Source organism: Rhinatrema bivittatum, chromosome 5 (assembly GCF_901001135.1).
Source record: "Rhinatrema bivittatum chromosome 5, aRhiBiv1.1, whole genome shotgun sequence".
Classification (NCBI taxonomy): domain Eukaryota; kingdom Metazoa; phylum Chordata; class Amphibia; order Gymnophiona; family Rhinatrematidae; genus Rhinatrema; species Rhinatrema bivittatum.
The window spans coordinates 91488827-91512054 of record NC_042619.1 but is presented as its reverse complement, the minus strand read 5'-3'; the positions used below and the strand labels follow the sequence as shown (position 1 = coordinate 91512054).

At 41.6% G+C, this 23228-nt stretch overlaps 1 protein-coding gene across 3 annotated transcripts in view; it reads right to left on the bottom strand.

Annotated features, from left to right (window-relative positions):
• Positions 1-307: 307 nt before the first annotated feature.
• Positions 308-23228, bottom strand: part of WASF3 (WASP family member 3) — a 191282-nt gene continuing 168361 nt past the window's right edge. For all 3 annotated transcript variants that reach the window (XM_029602575.1, XM_029602573.1, XM_029602574.1), the window contains exons 8-10: positions 9461-9724; positions 8662-9017; positions 308-821 (exon numbers count right to left, since the gene is read on the bottom strand). In XM_029602575.1, coding sequence (XP_029458435.1) covers positions 664-821; positions 8662-9017; positions 9461-9724 — 778 coding nt within the window. In that variant the 3' untranslated portion in view covers positions 308-663. The remainder of the gene's footprint in view (positions 822-8661; positions 9018-9460; positions 9725-23228) is intronic.

Sequence of the window (23228 nt, the reverse complement as noted above, 5' to 3'; positions counted from 1 at the left end):
CACCTGATAACTTCCAATTCCCAATCACCCCTGGTGAGACTGAGATTGGCCAAGAATTTCATGCCCTGACAAAGGAGATTACAATTCTTTCTTCAAACAAGTACTGTTGAAAGTACTATACCGTACAAAAAAAAGGGGAATTATTCATACAATTACTGTCAAAGAAATAAAGATGTGGAATTTGTGTCGCACTCTTAGTCCAAATTTCATAAAAAAACAAGTTTTATGAGATACAAATTCTATTCCTTTATTTCTTTCATAGTTCTATAATATACAGTAGTATTTTACAAATTAAGTTTCACCCAAATGAAATTGCAACATATAATTTTATTTAGTGAAATACTGGTTTTCATCACAATGTAATCACTGCACCATAATTTTTCTGTGTACAGCATGGAATGTGATCATTTTTGTGACACTTTATTACACAGCAAGTATTTGTAAATAAACATTCTATTTGCTGCTGCATACAATTATGTTATTAATACTAAAGTTACTATCTTATAGCATACAAATAATACAAACTTGTTAGTGCTTTTAGTGGAAACAGATTTACAACACGTGCTGCAATTTATTGTGTAAAAAATATTGAAAGTACAAAATCAACCCTCACAATTACTAATATTTGTTATAAATCATTCACAACTGAAATATTTCTTGCTTTCAGTCTGACCAGTCATGTTCATCCAACTCAGAATCCTCATCTGAATCACTGTACTCCACTGCAATGCGTCTTGAAAGAATGGTTGCCACATCATTCCCAACAGGTTCTCGCTTGGCTTCTTGTTCACGTTGCTCTTGGACCTTTTTCAATTGAATTCCTATAGAAAAGCAATGAAAAGTGAATTTTCTTATGTTTATTGCAAAAATTCTCACTCTGTACACATACACAAAATGATGGCTATAGCTCTGCTGTTATCAGATCTTACTCATGTGGAAAATCCCTAAGAAAAAAACTTTCTGGGATTCCCTGGAAGGCCCAAAACTTGGCTTTGTATATTTTGCCAAACTCCATTACAAATTTTACTATTTACTTTTGCATAAACAGTGACAGACAGAATGCAGTTAAGAGACTTCTTCTTTTATTATCAGATTTCATGCAAACTGATGAAACATGTTACCATCAAAACCAGGAACCTAAATAAGCAAGTCTGTGTCGCAGCATTTAATTCACACACACATATACCACTAGATAGTGATAATAAACATTTAAGAAATCAGCAGTCAATAGCCAATAATCTATTTCAATATTCATTAAATTCCTGTTACTAATAGCTATGCATAAGCTCATGTGTTGCCTACATGATCTAATGGTCAACTTAAGCAGAAAACAACTTACTTATTTCTACATAAGGTAAACTTTAGCATCTAATGATTATTTGTTTATTTCCTAGCATGCAGTATCTAAGTCATCTTTGGTGTTCTTGCCTTGTCAGAGTTAAAAAAAAAAAAGGAAGTTACTTTTTCTGAGTATGCAGGGCCTTGTCAGCCACAATGCATCAACACAGGTGGGATTCTAACCAGAGAATTCCTCTAGATCAGAGTTTCCCAATTGGTGTGCCATGGCTGGAGTGAAGGTGAGCTTTACCTGAGCTCAGCCCATCCTGGCTGAGTACAAGCACGGTCTCCGGCTGTGGGGGGGAAAGGGTAAATACCTTCACCGCCACACTCTGCTTCCTGTATCCGCTTCACTTTCAGTTTTGTTGTTTTTTGTTTTTTTTTAAACAGCTATATAAAAAACGCTAGCTCAAAAGCCAGCTACCGGACGCTAGCTCAAAAGCCAGCTAGCTCAAAAGCCAGCTACCGGACCAAGGCACTTATCTGAAGGACCACAGACATCACCTCAGGAATTCTCAACGGATGGAGGGACCTTAAAGTTATCACCACAGGAGAGCAGGGCGAATTAATCTCCTCCTCATTTTCTCCTAAACTTTAAAGCAATCCCCAGTAGGGAGTTGCATGTCCACCATCTGCTGGAGATGGAGAATACTGGTGGGCTGTCACTGCAGGGGTACATATACCGTATTTTTCGCTCCATAAGACACACTTTTTTTCCCCCAAAAGTGGGGGGAAAATGTATGTGCGTCTTATGGAGCGAATATAAAAAAAACAAACAAAAATCTAACAACCCCCCACCCTCCTGACCCCCCCCAAGACCTGCCAAACGTCCCTGGTGGTCCAGCGGGGGTCCAGGAGCGGTCCGGGAATGATCTCCTGGGCGTGGGCCGTCGGCTGCCAGTAATCAAAATGGCGCCGACGGCCCTTTGCCCTCACTATGTCACTGAGACCGACCAATAGCAGCGGTCGGTCCCAGCGACATAGTGAGGGCAAAGGGCCGTCGGCGCCATTTTGATTACTGGCAGCCGACAGCCCACGCCCAGGAGATCGTTCCCGGACCGCTCCTGGACCTCCGCTGGACCACCAGGGACGTTTGGCAGGTCTTGGGGGGGTCAGGAGGGTGGGGGGTTGTGGTAAATTAAGTCGGCAGGTCTTGGGGGGGGGGGGGTCGCGGTAAATTAAGTCGGCAGGTCTTGGGGGGGGTTGTGGTAAATTAAGGCGGCAGGTCTTGGGGGAGTCAGGAGGGTGGGGGTTGTTAATTTAAAGTGTGGGATGGGGGGGTTTTTTTTGGTGGGGGAGGGGTTCCCAGAGAAAAACGTTTTCTGATCTGGGGAGTGGACCGAAATGGCCCTCCCCAGACCCGAAAACAAAATGGGGAGAAAAAAAAAAGCTATGCACTCCCCTAATTTGCTCCATAAGACGCCCAGACGCAGAGCCGGTTTAGCACAATTTTTTTTTTTTTTTTCAATTTTCCCCCTCTGAATCCTAGGTGCGTCTTATGGTCAGGTGCGTCTTATGGAGCGAAAAATACGGTACTGTGATGTCAGCTTTGCTCTGTCTTCATCTGCTGGTAGAGGTGCATAACCCACTGATTCACGATTCATCTGTCTAGATGCTTAGAAATAATGCAATTCCCAGGAGTGTGAAGATGAGCTGCTCCTCTTAGGAATGCTCCTTCATTCTGGATCTTTCGCTGCTTGGACTCCGTCGATGCCCAGCATCAGACTGAATTGCATGTAGCTCCTGCCTGGATGAGAAACTCAGACAAGACCTCTCAAAATAGAGACCTAGTCCAACCACACAGGAATACTGCAAACCCAGGATGCAAAAGACAGAGGCAAAAGAAGTAAACTCATAAGCTGCTAGACAGCATGTTTTTAATTAAAAATAAGGGAACCAGCTAGCATCCAATTCAATTCTACTCAAAAACTAACTGTGACAACTACATAAGTTATCATATATTTAATGATTCTGTTAAGAACAAACTTTATTAAACTTTATTAAAGGTGATAAATCCCAATTATTTTTGTTTAAGAGACAAAGACCTCAGAACTGGCAAAAAAAAGGTCTGATTGACCATAAATTTTGTAACTAGTAAGTTCAGTCATAGGTCTGGAGTACGTCTTTTTTTTCTTTTTTTTTATAAAAACTTATCTAACTCTTTTTGAGTGAACAGTTTTTCAATTCCTGTTGTATATAGACAATTGGTGTGATGTATTGTTACAACCAGTTGCAACAAACTATATCAATGTTGCAACATGCTCAATAGCATAATGTGTTGGCTAATATCTCAGCAATCTAAAATTCTTAAATGCTGACTGCTGTCGACGGCGTGTTTTCTTCTCGCTGTTTATTGCCACACTGACGGCATATGTATTTTTTCGCCGTTTATGACCACGATAACTTATGTCTACTAGAAGCCCATAAATTCAATATCTTTCTCTTCTAAAACAAGATTAATATATCTCCAATTTTGATGATTCTTTGCCCGACATCACGGTAAAGCACTTATCTTAAAACTTGTTATAATTTTCCTTCATGTTGAACAAGTTTGTGCTGCACACCACCGCCAACGTTAACATTTCACCTAATGCTTCCTCAGGGCGGATTAAGGCTCTCTTAGTCTTTCAACGTACGGGCAATAAACGGCGAGAAGAAAACACGCCGTTGACAGCAGTCAGCATTTAAGAATTTTGGATTGCTGAGATATTAGCCAACACATTATGCTATTGAGCATGTTGCAACATTGATATAGTTTGTTGCAACTGGTTGTAACAGAGTACATCACACCAATTGTCTATATACAACGGGAATTGAAAAACTGTTCACTCAAAAAGAGTTAGATAAGTTTTTATAAAAAAAAAGAAAAAAAAGACGTACTCCAGACCTATGACTGAACTTACTGGTTACAAAATTTATGGTCAATCAGGCCTTTTTTTTGCCAGTTCTGAGGTCTTTGTCTCTTAAACAAAAATAATTGGGATTTATCACCTTTAATAAAGTTTAATAAAGTTTGTTCTTAACAGAATCATTAAATATATGATAACTTATGTAGTTGTCACAGTTAGTTTTTGAGTAGAATTTAATTAAAAATAAAACAACTTCGACCAGGCTGTGCTGGCACTAGGCGAACAAAAGAAAGTGTTTAAAAAAAAAAACCAAAAAACAAGAAAAGACTGAAATAAAGAAAACTACCAAAAGGGGAGAAAGAGAGAAAACAAACTAGAAAGAAAAGCTTCTGCAGATCCACAAAATTTTACTGCAGTAGCTGTGAGCAAGAGCAAATGACTGCGACTTCTAGGCTCTGTGGAAGAAAGGAGACTGAGGGGTCATGCCTGGGAGGCAGGAAGGTTAACTGTAGTTGAGTACAGCATGCTAAAAACGCATGCAATCTTTGAAATCAAGATTCCATGCCAAGCTCAGTCTGATGACATCACCTATATGTGAGGACCGTCATCCTGCTTATCCTCGGAGAATATATGCACTCTGTCCGCTCAACAGGTATCACCGTTGAGCAATGACTGTGATGTCACCCCCCCCCCCCCGCCACAAACACCCAAAGATACTCTAATACCACCTCTGCAACATCCTCAACCCTGGTCAGCCTAGGGAACAAAAGCTGGGCTCAAACTGCAGCACTGTCTTCTGCATAGCACTGCTGTTAAGTCACTAGTGTGGCCTATAAGAAAAGCTTTAAGCATACATGGCTGGGCACCAGGATGAACGTCAACCAATTGCCACTCAGTTTAACAAAGGCAACAACGATGAACAGCTCCCAAAAAAGGGAGGCGGCTGAACTGAATAAATATTAAGTTGTATCAGAGAATGAATATTATAGTATTTTACTTCCTCTCCTGACAAGAGGACTCAATGGAGCTAACAAGTTATCTTCAAATAAAAAGGGGACAACAGAAGGTAAGAAATACTGACAAGTAAAAAGAAATAAAAGCTTCTGTCAAAGAAAACAGACATTTTTTGAATGTTCCAATGAAACCCCAAATATGAAGAATAGATTCTATGAAGCAGTGTATATAATCCTGGCTATTCCCCTTGGCTTGAACCTAGAATGGAGAGCTAGGTGAATTTTCAGGCATAGCTATCTGAGAGCACAGGGAACATTCACAATGTCTAAGCTTCAAGTTGTGCATGTATGGAGAACACAGATATCATAGCCTCCCAAAGGCTTAGTGTACTTCTACTTTGACCCATGGTTTGATCCTTCTGAACCACTCAAGGTGACATCCTTGAATAGATTCTGCATCCAGAGTAATTGTGACCTTTTTAGACTCAGCAGTAACAGTTGTAATGATGATTTCATGTCCTTGGGCGTATTTTTTGAAATTACTGGCCTCCTTCAATGGCATTTTTGAATAAGAGAAGACAGGAGGTCATTTATCAAAGTGCTATATGGCATTTTCACATGCGAAAAGCACCTTTAACGCATACGAAAACACCATAACACATGGTGCGATGCAAATTAGAAAAAGGGGAGGAGTTTGGGGTGGGATTTCTGGCCAAGTGGGCTTGCTTCGCAAAGTGCGAAGCCATATCGCACGGCTTTAAGGCGGATTTTAACTCCACCTTTTTCATTTGCGTTAAGGCGTGCGATACGGCTTTATTGCACTTTGTGATGTTTTCGTAAATAGCGTTTTCAGTATTTTAAGCTGCTAGGGGAGAGAGGCCTAGCTACCACCACTGTGGCGGGGGGGGGGGGGGGGGGGGGGGGGAAGAGAGGGAGAGGGTGAGAGAGAGAGAGAGATTTAAACCTCTATTTGAGGCCCACCTAGCTACTCGAAGTGAGGTTTAGATATTAGTGTAGGGGTCACCTTGACATTCAGAGTGCGATGTACGAACAGAACAGTGTACTCTTGTGAAGATTTGATTACCTTCAGAGTGAGGAAACTCACCCTAAGATGAGATTTGTGCAATGTTCTTTCAACCTAGCTTGATGGACTCTCTACCTGGGTAACATCAAGCTAGGTTGAGAGAACACTGTACAAATCTCATCTTTGGTTGAGTTTCCTCACTCCAAAGGTCATCAAATCTTCACAACAGTGCACTGTTCTGTTCGTACGTCGCACTCTGAATGTCAAAGTGGCCCCTAACCCCTATACTAATACCTAAACCTCACCTCGAGTATCTAGGTGGGCCTCATAAAGAGGTATAAATACTAACTAGTATGAGGGCCTTATAGCTAGGCGCTCTCTCTCTAGTGGTTGTAGGTAGGAATTACAACAACTCTGGCACTTACCGCAAAGTGCGAAAAAGTTCTCAATTTGCAGTAATACCTATGCGAAGCACTAAGATAGGCTGTTTATCGCAAAGTGCGCTATTACCATAAAACACACCCCTTTTCCTATCGTATGCTATATTTAGTGCATTTTGATAAATGCAGGCCTTAGATAAAACCAGCAAAAGTCCAAGTGGTACGATTCATTTTGCATAAGAACAAAATTAAAACCAAGTGGTAAATGGTCCATCAGTTGCACTAGCACCCTACTCCATATGCTGAAATCTTTCATATAAAGCACGAGGCAATTTTTCAACAATGTACAACTGTACCAAGACCCACAAGACAAGGCTACTTGTCTTGTTTTCATTCTTTATTATCAATTTCAAACTACATTCATCAAGATTAACTTGAAAAAGAAAATCTTAAATTGATAAAGGCAATAAAAAAAGCAGGAAGTAATAGCATACAATATAGAAATAATGAAACAGCTTTCAAAGAGAAAGTCTACCACATATGAGGGGATCCAAGAACACAATGCAAAACAGAACTAAAACTAACATTCTCAACAAATAAGGATATGGCTGCTAACTCCCAAAGCTGCTATTATAAGAACACAAGATCACAAATTATTCTGGCACTTCAGACAAAAAAGCAGGAGGAGCAGAACACAGTCTTATCACTTAATAAAAAAAGAAAATTGGCTAGGCTCAAAAAACAAATATAGTACCTCTGTAATTAATACAACATTTGTAAGGGAACTTGAGAAAAAAACATGTCCCTAGCTGCAGCACTGTAGGCCTCAAGAAAAGAAACTATTTGTTTCCTTTGAGTTGATCTAGCAACATCGGGAAAAACCATAGTTGTACATTGTTAAAAAGAAACACAACAATGTCTGGAATACATTATAAGCAGCCAGTCTCTATCAGAGTCCAAAACAAGGGAAACCAATAAAGTAGAAGTCTCTAATAGTGCTGTTACATCCAAAGATGTAACAGGTATAGGAGATAATTCTTGAGATCCATCCTGGTGAAATTACATTGGCTGCCTGTCAAATTGAGATGCAAATTTAAAATCTTTGTCCTTGCATTTAAGATCCCTTCAAAGACAAGATCCTTCTCATTTGCGGAATAGGATTTCCTGGAAATGCCTACTAAGAGTTACAAGCTCCCAATATGGCTTCTTCGGTTAAAAGCTTTTGTCACATAAGACTTCAAAACCGGTCCTTTTCCATACCTGTTCCCAAATTATGGAACAGTCTTCCACTGGTGGCCAGGGAAGAAATGGACGAGATGAGATTTCGGCAGAAAATAAAAACCTGGCTGATGAAGACAGAGCTTCTGAATTAAAATTCTGGGAAAGCTATTTAGGCTCAAGGGGTTGGAGATGTCTGCGTATAATATTAAAACCAGATAGATGTACATGGGGCACCCGAATTAGACCTAGAATTGTTCTAAGGGGCTGGAGGTGGGGTATCCTCCGGGGCTGCTATAGTGGGATGGCAGTTTGAAATGTTATTTTGTTTTAACATTTTGTATATTTTAATATCTGTATAATATTTTGTTGTTATATGTACATTGCTTTGGAAATTCTTTTATCACAAAAATTGGAAAATATTTTATTTATAACATTTATTAATCAAATAAAACCACTCCCTTTTTTGAAGGAGGTAAATAATAAATCCTGGTGCTGGGTGGTAACATTACTTCAGGAATCTTGAGGACTTCCAGCATATGTCTCCTAAACATATCCTTAGCAGATACTATAAATGGGAGAAAATTAATAAAGTGCAAATTTCTTTGCCTCAGGGAGTTCAAGATTTTCAGGCTGCTTGTTTATAAAGTAATAAAGTTACCGTCTCCCTTATATTTCATTTTTAATCTGAATGGTATTATATCCCTTCTACATTTGTAAATTGCAATAAAACACTTTATAACAGGTGAATTATACAAATCAGATTGATCACTGTATTATTAGCAACAAAGACTAGGCACAAATCAAGATGGCATTTGGACTAGTTTAAGAAGTATATATGTAGTCACATATGACACATTGACTGTAATAATGGTTTTTGAACTTTAATATTTACTCACCCATTCGAATTGCTGCAAGAAGATCACTTCGCGCATCACCACCAGGCGGATTTGCGGGTTCATGTTTTGTTTCAGCAACTGCAGGACAATGCATTGGGGAGGAAACAACAGAAGATCCTGAAACAGTGGGGCCTGGTGGGGGAGGTGGTGGGCCTGGGGGAGCAGGAGCTGTAACAAGCCCAGCAGAGGGAGGAGAAGCAACATAGGTAGAGGCAACCACTGGTGCAGAATGGGAAGGTGGTACCGGGAGCTGGAGGGGACTAACAAAAGCAGTCTGAGCTGAAGGAATCATAGGAGGTGGGGGTGGTGGAGGTGGTCCTGAAGGACTATAATACTCCATTTGAGATGGATGCAACCTGATAGGAAAAAAACAAAACAAAACAGATAATCGTTATATGAAAATTTGGATATTACATGTTCAAAGTTTAAAAAAAATGACTACTGTTCATATTGTCTTAAGGAGGCAAAGAGGAATTCATATTACTCAATAATGCATTTATAATTTTATATCTAACAGAAACTGGTACTTAAACTCGTGTGCTATACTGTCACCACTTCCCTCACTAATTTAACAATCAAAAGTTTAACATAGTCATTCAAAACTTTACATGTTTCAGTATTTCCAAGTCACAACATTTTATTTTAATTTTTTTTACTATACGACTACTCATTTCTAAAGCGGTGCTAGACAAACGCAGGGCTTCTTTTTCAGGCTGATTTTGCCTCATTCATGGAAGTTATTTTACTATATTTTAAACCAGAAAATAAATGAACTAAAAACCAAAATTAAAGCTTTTACCCATAATCAACTGGTGCCAAGGGCACAGAACTTTGTCGTCCATCTAAGGCCTGTGGAGGGGGTGGTGGTGGCTGCTGAGGTCTGTTTAAAGTTGAATGCCTCACTGTACCTGAAGATGGTCTATATTCATGCTCATGAGCCTGATTTACACCTATATACTGCTGGGCCTCTCCAGCTGCACGAGAAGGTGTCACAGGTTGCTGATGAAGAGAATGATTTGGGGTAGCAGGATAAGAATAATCTGTAGTATCCGAGGCATGAGATCTAAAATTTAAGGTAACAGGGAGAGGAACAGATACATAAGATATCTGCATATGAAAAGACAATATTGAACAACTTCGAACACTATCGCTAAGGTACCCTGTTTACCTACCATTGCTATTTGCTCTGGTATATTTACAATATACTTTTAAATTACAGCTTGCAGTTCAACTTAATTGTAACAAAGCAAATCATTCAGTTACTAATCACTTTTAATGAAGAACATTACATACAATTCTATAGACACTAACTCTGCTGAGATCCAACAGCCTAAACATAATTAAAAGAAGCACTTAGAGAAGGGATAGCACCTCCAGGGCAGTATTTTCAGTGATGCTGCCAGTGCATGATTAGTTCCAGGCAGGCAGATACCTTAAAAGAAATCTATACATCACAGATAGTTAAAGTCAACTAGACATGCGGCCCTTATAAGAAAACAGACACCATAATATGGATTTTTTTTTTTAATTGTAACAAATATGAAAACTAGATTACAGCTGAAGATAAGTAAGAAAATGGGAGTTTAAAAGGATATTTATGGAAAGGCCAAGCTCAAGCCCCATCTATTAATAAAATGATAGATGAAAGCAATATAGAAACAAATCAAAGCAAAAGAAAAACAGTATTTAAACTGTTTAATGAGCAGGGGTCTGAAGAATTGCTCAAATACTGTAAAAAAACAAAAACAAAAAAAAAACTAACTAAAGCACATAATGAAAAACGAATGTGAGAACAATGTAAAATACATATTCTGTAAGTAGAGATAGAGGATGCATCTGAGGTACAAAAATCTATTAGCCATTTATCAATTATGAGGAGAACTATTAGCAAATAGGAAAGGGGCTTAAGTAACTTCAGAAGGCATGAAGTTTGCCAGTTATTGTAATAAAGCAACAAGGAAAGCCCAAAATTATGCTTATGTCTGCTGTGGCAAACTCCAGTCCTCAAGAGTCATAAGTAGGTCTGGTTTTCAGGATAACCACAATGAATATGCATGAGATCTTTGCACAATATGGAGGCAATGCATGCAAATCTATCATACATATTTATTATGGATATCCTAAAACCAGGCTTATTTGTGGATCTTGAGGACTAGAGTTTACCACCCCTGACTTAGGTCCATAAAAGATATCACTAGCAGGGAATAAAAAAAAAAAAGGCAACATTGCCCTTAAATAGGATAATGGAGACCCCCCACCTAGAGCACTATGGTACATTATGGAGGCCATATTTTTATATGGAAATTAAAAACATGGAAGAGGGTTATCAAAATGGTGCAGGATCTGCAACACAAGGAAAGGAACAAACATTCCAATATTTAGCTGGCTTCAATAAAGTACAATGGTGGCAACACTCTCCATATAAACAAATAAAAACTAAAGGACAGAGGTCATGATATGAAATTGGAGGTAGAGAGGCTCAGAGGAAATAGGAGGAAATGCTTCTTTATCTAGAGTGTGGTAGATGTCTGGAATAACCTACTGGCAGAAATGGTATTAACCAAAACCATAACAGAATTTATGCATGTTTGGGATAGATACAGAGCTCAATAGTAATAACAGGGGACAGGGAGAGGTAGGGTAAAAGAAATGTGGGGGGATGTGGTTAACAGGCATTCTTGTATGAAGTACAGCAAGAAAATCTTATGGCAAAGTTAGATTTAACACCCGAGCACCCTTAGGCAATGGGAGGATTTTCCGCGGGTTTCCTCAATAATCAGAGTGTCGTCTGTCCCCCCCACCTGGAGCTTTTAGAGGTGCAAAGAGACCTCCTCCTACCATCACCCCTGCCCAGATTTTCAGCTCTGACCCCACAGTAGCAACAGTGCCATCAAGACACTTTAGTGTAGGGCCTACCAATCCTCAAGCATTGACAGGCCCTGTGGTACCCCACCTCCTCCTCACAGACAGGCTTCCTATTACCATGGAAACTTAAGTGAGGAGTAGAGAGCCACAGGGCCTGTAAGCATTCAGTGCTGCAAGAATGGTGCCGCTCTATAGACCAAGTGGCACCATGGTGGCAGCACACCCAGAATAAAAGTTGGTAGCAGAAGCTGTGTTCCGGCACACATGAAAATTTGGCACTGGAGACAGTTGCTTAACATTGCCTATGCCTAAATCTGAGCCTTCTTTATGGGGAGAGCTTGTTCATCCGTCTGTGACCTCATATTACAGGCTAAAGATGGGAGATAGGATGTTGTGCTTTAGTGTTATTTAAGAGTGTGATGTAAATGACAAGTTTAACACTGGTTGACTCAATAATTCCAGAGTTTAGATGTTGGAAAGAGAAAAATAGGGCAAAACTATAGGAAGGGCAGGAAACGCCACTAACACAATGAGTGAGATACCACTATATACAGAAGCACATGATGCCCATGACTGGGTGCATGCATGTGGGCAGAGAGAGAAAGGACATGGCCTACCAGCAGAGAATGGTGGTAGGACTTTGAGTGATCTCAGATATAATCTGCAGGAGAAGGTAGATCACTTAGCATGGGCAGTTAGCTGACTTATCTACAACGCCTCGGTTATGGGCAAAAAGGATATAAGAAGAGATCTCCCACAGGCTGACAGCTGAAAGATACCTTACAATCACTCAGTGGATAGACTAAGAAAAATCTAAGAACATAAGAGATGCCATGCTGGGTCAGACCAAGATCCATGAAGCCCAGCACTCTGTCTCCGACAACAACCAGTCCAGGTCATATATACCCATGAAATTTCCAATAGCTGATCTATTTCTTGTTTCTCACTCCCAAGGATAACGCTGATTTTCCCAACATCTACCTAGCTAATATCTGTTTATGGACTTTTCTTTCAGGAACTTGTCCAATCCTCTTTTGAGCCCCACTATGTTAGTTGCCTTGACCACATCCTCCAGCAATACATTCCACAACTTGATTGAGCACTGAGTGAAAAAAATACTTCCTACAATTTGTTTCAAATCTGCCAGTTATCAGTTTCATGAAGTGTCCCCAGTACTAATGTTGTTAAAGGGCAAACAATCATACCCTATTTACTGTTCCATCCCACACACAGTTTTATAAAATTTCTATCATATCCTTTTCTCAATCTCCCTAATATTTTTATCCTCTCTCCATAAGGAAGCTTTTCCATCCTCGTTATTTTTGTCACCCTTCTCTGTTTCTATGTCTTTTTTGAGGTGGGGAGGCCAAAACTGCACACAGTACTCAAGGTGTGATCGCACTATAGATCAATACAACGGTATTATGATATTCTATATTACTTTCCAAATAATTCTTAACATTCTATTTGTCTTTTTGATTGTCATAGAAACATAGAAACATAGAAACATAGAAATGACGGCAGAAGAAGACCAAACGGCCCATCCAGTCTGCCCAGCAAGCTTCACACATTTTTTCTCTCATACTTATCTGTTTCTTTTAGCTCTTGGTTCTATTTCCCTTCCTCCCCCACCATTAATATAGAGAGCAGTGATGGAGCTGCATCCAAGTGAAATATCAAGCTTGATTAGTTAGGGGGTAGTAGGGGTAGTAACCGCCGCAATAAGCAAGCTACACCCATGCTTATTTGTTTTAACCCAGACTATGTTATACAGCCCTTATTGGTTGTTTTTCTTCTCCCCTGCCGTTGAAGCAGAGAGCTATGCTGGATATGCATCTAAAGTGAAGTATCAGGCACATTTGGTTTGGGGTAGTAACCGCCGTAACAAGCCAGCTACTCCCCGCTTTGTGAGTGTGAATCCTTTTTTCTTCTCCCCTGCCGTTGAAGCTATGCTGGGTATGCGTGAAGTATCAGTTTTTTCTTTTCCCCTGCCGTTGGAGCAGAGAGCTATGCTGGATGTGCATCGAAAGTGAAGTATCAGGCACATTTGGTTTGGGGTAGTAACCGCCGTAACAAGCCAGCTACTCCCAGCTTTGTGAGTGCAAATCCTTTTTTCCACATTTCCTCTTGCTGTTGAAGCTTAGAGTGATGTTGGAGTCACAGTAACCATGTGTATGTTTATTGAATAAGGGTATTGTGTCCAGGCAGTAGCCATCATTCTGGCGAGTCACCCACTCTTCATTGGCGGCCTCTTGACTTTATGGATCCACAGTGTTTATCCCACGCACCTTTGAAGTCCTTCACAGTTCTGGTCTTCACCACTTCCTCCGGAAGGGCATTCCAGGCATCCACCACCCTCTCCGTGAAGAAATACTTCCTGACATTGGTTCTGAATCTTCCTCCCTGGAGCTTCAAATCGTGACCCCTGGTTCTGCTGATTTTTTTCTTATGGTAAAGGTTTATCGTTGCCTTTGGATCATTAAAACCTTTCAAGTATCTGAAAGTCTGTATCATATCTCCTCTGCTCCTCCTTTCCTCCAGGGTGTACATATTTAGATTCTTCAATCTCTCCTCGTACGTCATCCGATGAAGATCCTCCACCTTCCTGGTCGCCCTTCTCTGTACCGCTTCCATCTTGTCTTTGTCTTTTTGTAGATACGGTCTCCAGAACTGAACACAGTACTCCAGGTGAGGCCTCACCAAGGACCTGTACAAGGGAATAATCACTTCCCTTTTCTTCCTCGATATTCCTCTCTCTATGCAGCCCAGCATTCTTCTGGCTTTTGCTATCGCCTTGTCGCATTGTTTCGCAGACTTCATATCATTAGACACTATCACCCCAAGGTCCCTCTCTTGCTCCGTGCACATCAGCCTTTCCCCCCCCATCGAATACAGTTCATTCGGATTTCCACTCCCCATATGCATGACTTTGCACTTCTTGGCATTGAATCTCAGCTGCCATATCTTCGACCACTCTTCCAGTTTCCTTAGATCCAGTCTCATTCTCTCCACTCCTTCCGGTGTGTCCACTCTGTTGCAGATCTTAGTGTCATCCGCAAAAAGACAAACCTTACCTTCTATCCCGTCCGCAATGTCGCTCACAAAGATATTGAACAGGACCGGTCCCAATACCGATCCTTGCGGTACACCACTTAAAACCGCTCTCTCTTCAGAGAAGGTTCCATTTACCATCACACATTGTCTTCTGTCCGTCAACCAATTTGCAATCCAGGTCACCACCTCGGCACTCACTCCCAAGCTTCTCGTTTTATTGACCAGTCTCCTGTGCGGAACCGTATCAAAAGCTTTGCTGAAATCCAAGTATATGATATCGAGTGCTCTTCCTCGATCCAATTCCTTGGTTACCCAGTCAAAAAAGTCAATCAGATTTGTTTGACAGGATCTTCCCCTGGTGAATCCATGTTGCCTCTGGTCCATCAATTCTCCAGACTGTAGATAGTTCACTATTCTCTCTTTCAGCAGTGACTCCATTACTTTTCCCACCACCGAAGTGAGGCTAACCGGTCTGTAGTTGCCAGCCTCCTGTAGTTGCCAGTTGCCAGCCGGTCTGTAGTTGCCAGCCAGTCATCACATACCAAGCTGAAGATTTCAAGTTATTGTCCATAAGGACTCAGAGGTCCTTTTCCTGAGTTGTGACACCTAACATGGAAACCAGTATCATATACCTGTACTTGGGATTATTTTCCCTACATGCATTACTTTGCACTTGTCCACGCTGAACTGCATCTGTATCCTAGTCTCACAAGGACCTTCTTGAAGCTCTTCACAATAAGCTGCTGTTTTAACAAAACAATTTTGTGTCATTTGCACTCATTGTTCCTTTCTCTAGATCATTTATGAATATGCTAGCACAGGTTCCAATACAGACCCCTGGGGCATTCCACTAACAACCTTTCACCATTCAGAAGACGGACTAGAACAAGAGCAGTGTTTAGTGGTCAATCAATTTGTTCTTCTTCCTTTGCCATTTTTTAGCTTTGCAGTTTTATTTTAAAAATATGCTGTCAGTTATAAGGCATCTATATATAAATCCTTTTGATATTATATAATGCATTTTTTATTGTTGGTAAAGGTAGTTAAGTGTACATTAAACTTATTTATTAATATTTTCTAATCTATACAAATCTAAAGAAGTATGAGCAATACTAGAAACGCTACTACCAACAATAGAAAAGTCTTGATGTTTAGATTTCTGATGCAAACCTCAAAGAAAACTGATCAAAAGGCCAAAAGATTTGAGTGATTAAACCAAAGGGTAGGCAAATTAATCTGTCAGGATCATTATTTGTATCAGAGTTTTATGTTTTCCCAAGTTAAGCAATAATAAATAATTTGTTGATAAAGTCAGAATACATCCTATAATAGGCACTAGAGTGAGATGGCATGCAGTTAAAGAACACATAGGGAATTCATATCAAAATTACATCATCCAAATAATTCCAAAATTGATAAAAAGTTTATTTCATCCAGTGTATCATTCTGATACAGTTCAAGGAGAGATGTATTTATAAAGCTATGTCGTCCGACACATACGTGTTTCACATGTAATGTTGCATCAGGAGGGACATGATAATAAAATAAAAAGAAAGTAAGGTATTACATACATATTAAAGGATTAAAGCGTGCTATCACAGAATGTCCTCAAGACACAGTCAAAGTAACATACCTCTTGAAAACAAAAGACTGCGCTTAAACATTATTATGGCATTTCAGAATGATACTGCAACAAGAACGCTTCTGTCATAAGATATACTCAAAAAGAACATCAAAAGACCACATGACCCAAACCACCAACCACAGGGGCGGCTGTTTCAGCCAATCACAGAAATTGCTGAATCAGCCAATACATATTATCAAAACAGGAAACAGATTGTAGAAAACCAAGACAAAACCCAAAATTCGGAAAAACAGACCTCACTTGATTTTCTGATTGAGTCCATGAGGGATCAATGTATTCAAGGTGAAAATCCACCACTACTCCTTTTGCAATAAATAATTCCCAAAATCATCCCCCCTCTAGGTCAGCGAATCACCTCGTCAATGCTAAAAAAAATGAAGAACCTGTGTTTCATGATTAGCCTCTATCCAGTGGGATACCAGAGAAGCCTCTGTACAAAAACACCGGAGCCAACTGCAATGTTCTAAAATACAGGTCTTAATAGCCCATACTGTTTTGCCTACATATCAGAATGGGCAAGGACATATGTTGACATAGACCATACCACTTGAATCACAAATCAGTAAAAATTTTTAGATGATACTGCTTCTGGCTAGCAGAATGTTGAAACAGTCACGAGCGTGAAAGAGGGCATGCACGATAGTGACCACAAGTTTTGTGACCATCCAAGAGAGTGTCAGTACTAGAGAGAGAAGGTAGATTCAATGAGGGAGGCTCAGATTACGTCCTCTCCTAAAGGCAAAGACAGTAACATTTAAACAGGCATGCAGGCACACACGTGTGTGCATTTGCCGGCTCATGTCCACAGGCACATCCATTTTATAATATGCGCGCACATTATAAAACAGCCTGGATATGCGTACATGTGCGTGCAATTTTAAATGGACACGTGCACATGTGTGCAAATGCTGCTTCTACCACAAAAGTGGGGGAATTTTGTAAGGGACATGTGCAGACACCATAGAAAGTTTTCATAGTTCATTCCCAGTTCGCCCAGTTAAGGAATAGGAATTGCAAACCCCACCTAGTTTAATAGCATCCCTTCCCTCCGTTAGTTCCGACCCTTAAAACCCTGCTGACTAGCCTAGAGGTTTTTGTTTTAATACTTACATGCCATCCATAGCAAAGTAAATTTACACAGCAGGGGGTCCCGGCACACATAAGGACACGTAAGTATTTCCGCACACGTTTCTTGGCCAGGCCCCGATATGCCTGCGCTCCGCTCCTTTTTAGAAACTTTTTACTTGTGCACACAGCGGGAGATACGCGCATCCATGGATGGCTTTTAAAATCCACTTGGTGCGCGTCGGCCCAAGTATCTCCCAGTTTTGGTGCACACAGAGCTTTTAAAATTTGTCTTAAGGCGAGGTATGGTAGTGAACACAGGTGAAGGGAAAGAATTCGACAATGGTTTGTAATAGCAGTGCATGGTGAACAGACCTGATGGGAAAACAGCAATCTTGGAATTATTTGGATGAAATCATTTTGATATGAATTCCCTATGTGGGCTTTAACTGCACGCCATCTCACTTTTGTGCCTATTACTGACATGTTGTGAGACAGGCTATCTACTACATCCATCCCAAAAAAGATGAAAAGGCCACAACCGAACATATCCTCTGCATATGGGCAAAGAGAAAAGCAGATTTTTCAGTGCTATAAATAAAGGCTCACTGAAAACATGCTATTTTAAGAGCAAGTTATTGTGGGCACAGCTCTGCATATGCATGAGGACCTTTTGGGGGTGGGTGGTGAGGGAGAGAAGGGTAATGGGGGTGTGAAACAGTTAATATGAGTGTCTGTCTGTTACTCTATGTCGTTACTTGGGGTTGCATAAGGAACCCTGCACCCCAGGTCATATTCAGTTTTCTTGCGCTATTTAATAAAACATTTTGAACTAAGAGCAAGTTACGTGCTAAAAAGAATCTTCTTTTCTGTGTTTGGCCTCTTCCCACTAAACTGCTGATAGGAGTAACCCAATCCCGATTTAGTCAGTGCCCACATGGTAATGCTACCAGTGACTGTATTAGGACATTATGTATGAAGTATTTACTGATATATTTTTATGTTCGGGATATATTTTAACAATTTATTTTTGTGTTTTATTGCTGCCACCAATGCCTTACACATCAGGCTAGTCTGCCTGCATTGGAGAGAGGCTGTTCTTGTGGGGTGTAGACACATCCTGAACTAATATTTACTGAGCCAGATAAGAGCAGTCAGTCAATGGCCCAGTTTAAGCAAGCATTATTGCACCTTACAAAGAACCTGGGAGCGGAAGTCACTGCCACCATTGTCTTACTTTGGGCTGATCCACCCGAGCTGGAGAGAAGCTGCTCCTGTGGGGTGATAGTCACGCTACCGAACTGATATTTACTGAGCTGAATAAGGGCCAGGCCCTTAGGTTGGCCATTCACTGGCGGGCCTCACTAAAGTGTCTACCCCTCTGAGTGCCCTTTCAAGCAGCCTGATGAACAGAAGTATATGTGCCTGGAGATTCTGGGTAACGTGAACTTGCTGAGGGGGAGGTTATGATGTTTTAAAGAGGCTGTGACTTATTTGGGATAGGAGTTGGCACGGTGTTCTTAACCTATAGAGTTTAATGGCCAATAATATTGCTGTAGTAATATATTATGCCGGAGATTGTCCCCATCAGTTGAAAGCCATTTGCCCTCAAATGCTGGTAGCCTCGTTATATGAGGTGAGGTTGAGAACAAAATTCATGCAAGGGTCATCCATTCATAATTATAAATATGGTTTATTGAACTTGTGTGGGGTGAAGTCAAGAATGCTTGCAATATCAGATATGATTATAGAAAATGAATTTGATATTTTCTGTGTCACTGAAACTTGCTTGGAGAGCTGACAGTATGATTTTAAATGAGTTATGTCTTATGGGATATAATTATTCTCATCAGCCAAGTGTTAAGAGGAAGGGCAGAGGAGTATTAATGGTTTTTAAAGACAATTTGAAATGTCATCGAAAGTATTTTTCACTTGGCAAAGAGTGTAAAGTTGGGGTCATTCATATCTTTTAATACGTTTACACTGTATTTGATTTATTGGCCCCCAGGACCCAAAGCTGTGGATCTTGTGAAGCAAGCAGGATTGGCTTCACTGTATGCTTTTGCAAAATTCTCAATTCTTGGTGATTTTAATTTTCACTATGAAAGCCCACGAACTGGTAAGGTAGAGGCATTAACTATTTTAGAAGCTTTAGATTTTTGTCAGCTGGGATCTTTTCTAACTCCTAAGGATCATCATATCTTGGATATGGTATTCGTCCTAACATATTGGGTGGCTTTAGATTTGATCAGAATTGGTTTACTGGTCAGATCATAAGTTGATACTGCTTTCTTTCCAGGACCTAGAGCAAGTCTTTAGGTCCCAGAGTACAGAACTGTTGAGGAAGGAGACGAGGAGCAATCAAATTCAGTGATATTAAAGTTCCCTGGGATCAGTGTGTGGTTCTTAAAACCATACAGTTAGAGCCAGATATAGTAAGAAAATGGATAAATATAATCAAGTCTTAGCGATTAATGGATGAAGTATGTCCTTTAACAGCAATAAAAACACAGTGAAGAACCCATTATGCCCCACAGTATATTAAAGACTGTTTAGAGTTGAAGCATTCAGTTAGACACTATGACAGATACTGGTGAAAACCGAATGAACAGAATAAGCTTAAATTAGTGGACATTAGCAAGCAATATAAAGACTTTTGTATAACAGCAAAGAAATATCTCACCAAAGTCCTGACTGCTTCTTTGACTGACCACTTAAGCTGTATTCAATTGCAAAAAAATTTATTAGGTACCACAAAAAACAAGTAGAACTGGGGGAACTGACTGCAGACAAGAGGTGCAGAATATTCTGTGAAGAAGATTAGGACCTTATGTGAGCTGGTCATCAAAGTCGCTGATAATGATAAAGCAGTGCAGATAGAAGATTTTAAATGGAGTTGGAAAGTCCATTGAGTGGTCCTACATTTACACCCTTGACAAGCAGAATGAATTGACAATTCTGATGTTATTTAGGTCCATAAGATGTGTTCTTGTTCCTTGTTCTTTTTGGTTATTTCAAATGTTAAAAGATACATTTGCTAAGACCTTGATGGATATTATAAATATATCCCTCAATGATGAAGAACTGTCTAAAATTTTAAAAGTTGTTAGTGTGAGACCTATAAAACAGGCCCAAATATTGCAGAATTGGCAAATTTCAGTCCAAATTGAACATGGTCAGTTTAATGAAGATTACTGAGAAATGTGTCTTACAGCAGTTTACAGAATATTTAGAAAATAACATTCTTAATGCTGAACAGTGTGGGTTTTGGGCCTATCATAGGTCCGAAATCCTATTAATGTCAGTAACTGATACCTTACTGAAAGATTTCATAAGAGTGATTCAATGGTAATGTTGAGATTACTTACCTGATAATCTCCTTTTCCTTAGTGTAGACAGATGAACTCAGAACGAATGGTATAGTATGCTCGTGCTAGCAGTTGGAGACGGATCTGACGTCAGCACGGGTATATATACCCCCACAGGAAGCGTAGCAACCCAGTAATCTTCCTTGCAAAAGCTGTTATGGATGTATGTGTACTGACGATCAATGAATTAGTGAAACAGGATTCCCCTGACCGATTGATAGGAGCTGGAGACCACCAGCATTCACAACCGGAAGGCGTTTGCACCTGGCAAAGGGGACGCTCTTATGTAAGAAAATGACATGGCCTACCTTGAATTGGTGGAACCCATGTATACTGGCAGCCTGGGCGGGATGCTGAGTCCATCTGTCTACACTAAGGAAAAGGAGATTATCAGGTAAGTAATCTCAACATTTCCTAGCGTGTAGCCAGATGGACGCAGAACGAATGGGATGTACAAAAGCTTTACTCCCAGCCTGGGTGGGAGGCTGCCTGAGGACCGCGTAGGACTGCCCTCGCAAAGGCTGTGTCCTCCCTGGCCTGGACATCCAGACTGTAGAACCTGGAAAAGGTATGGAGGGAGGACCATGTCGCCGCTTTACATATTTCTGCAGGTGACAGCATCCTGGATTCCGCCCAAGATGCTGCTTGGGCTCTGGTAGAACGAGCCTTGACTTGTAGAGGCGGCGACTTCCCGGCCTCTACATAAGCTGCTCTGATAACTTCTTTAATCCAGCGGGCGATGGTGGGCCGAGAGGCCGCTTCACCTTGTTTCTTTCCGCTGTGTAGGACGAACAGATGGTCCGTCTTTCGTACTTCTTGTGTCAATTCCAGATATCTGGGCAGCAATCTGCCGATGTCGAGATGGCGTAGTAAACGCCCTTCTTCTGATTTCTTCAAACCCACCGTAGTAGGCAAAGATATGGTTTGGTTGAGGTGAAATTGTGAGACCACTTTAGGTAGAAAGGAGGGAACCATGCGAAGATGGATCGCCTCAGGAGTGATTCTGAGAAAGGGATCACGGCAGGACAGTGCTTGTAGCTCTGAGATGAGGCGTGCGGAACACACCGCCAGCAAGAACGCCATCTTCAAAGTTAGCGAATGGAGAGACAGGCCCCGAAAGGGTCTGAAGGTGGATCCTGCGAGGAAATCCAAAACAACGTTGAGGTTCCACAGGGGCACTGGCCACTTCAGTGGCGGTCGAATGTGCTTGACTCCTTTCAGGAAGCGGGAAACATCTGGTTGCTTGGCAATGGTCTTGCCATCCCTCCTGGGACCGTAGCAAGACAGCGCAGCCACCTGAACCTTGATGGAGCTTAGGGAGAGACCCTTCTGAAGCCCATCTTGTAGGAAATCCAGAACAATAGGGATTGTGGTCGCATGTGGATTGGTGCTATGAGTGTCGCACCAGGCTTCAAATACTCTCCAGATCCTTATATATGTGAGTGATGTGGAAAACTTGCGAGCTCGGAGGAGTGTATCTATCACCGGCTCCGAGTAACCTCTTTTCTTCAGTCTAGCCCTCTCAATGGCCAGACCATAAGAGAGAATTGAGCCGGATCCTCGTGGAGGATGGGACCTTGACGAAGCAGGTCCCTGAGAGGAGGCAGGGGAAGGGGCTCCCCTGCCAGTAGTCTTCTCATGTCCGCGTACCAGGGTCTTCTTGGCCAATCTGGTGCCACTAGAAGAACTAGGCCCCGGTGCTTCTGAATCTTGTGGATGATGGCGCCCAGCAGAGGCCACGGAGGAAAAGCATATAGCCGAGTCCCTGGAGGCCATGGCTGAACCAGGGCGTCGATCCCGTGTGAGAACGGATCTTGCTTGCGGCTGAAGTATCTGGGTACTTGAGCATTGGACTTGTCCGCTAGTAAGTCCATGTCCGGAATCCCCCAGTGATCCACAATCATCTGGAAGGCTGTGGGTGACAGCTGCCATTCCCCCGGATTTAGGCTTTCTCTGCTGAGGAAGTCTGCCGTGGTGTTGTCCTTCCCTGCAATGTGGACGGCGGAGATGTCCTGAAGATTCGCCTCTGCCCAAGCCATCAGCGGGGCTATCTCTAGAGATACCTGTCGGCTTCTGGTTCCGCCCTGACGGTTGATGTATGCCACCGTGGTGGCGATGTCGGACATCACTCTGACTCCTCGGTTCCGCAGTCTGTGAGCAAATTGCAGGCAGGCTAACCGGACTGCTCGTGCCTCTAGACGGTTGATGTTCCACCCTGACTCTTCTCTGTTCCACCGCCCTTGTGCGGTGAGTTCTTCGCAGTGTGCACCCCAGCCGCTCAGGCTGGCATCTGTGGTGAGCAGAGTCCACGTGGGGGAGGACATCTTCGACCCCCTGCTCGTGTGGTTGGACTGCAACCACCACCGTAACTGGGTCCGCACTCTGGCTGGCAGAGGTAGATGCACGGAATAATTCCGGAAGCGGGGGCTCCAGTGAGAGAGCAGGGAGCGTTGTAGAGGTCTCATATGGGCCCTTGCCCAGGGCACCACTTCCAGGGTGGAGGCCATGAGGCCGAGAACCTGCAGATAATCCCAAGCTATGGGCCGGCTGGCTCCCATCAAGGACCGGAG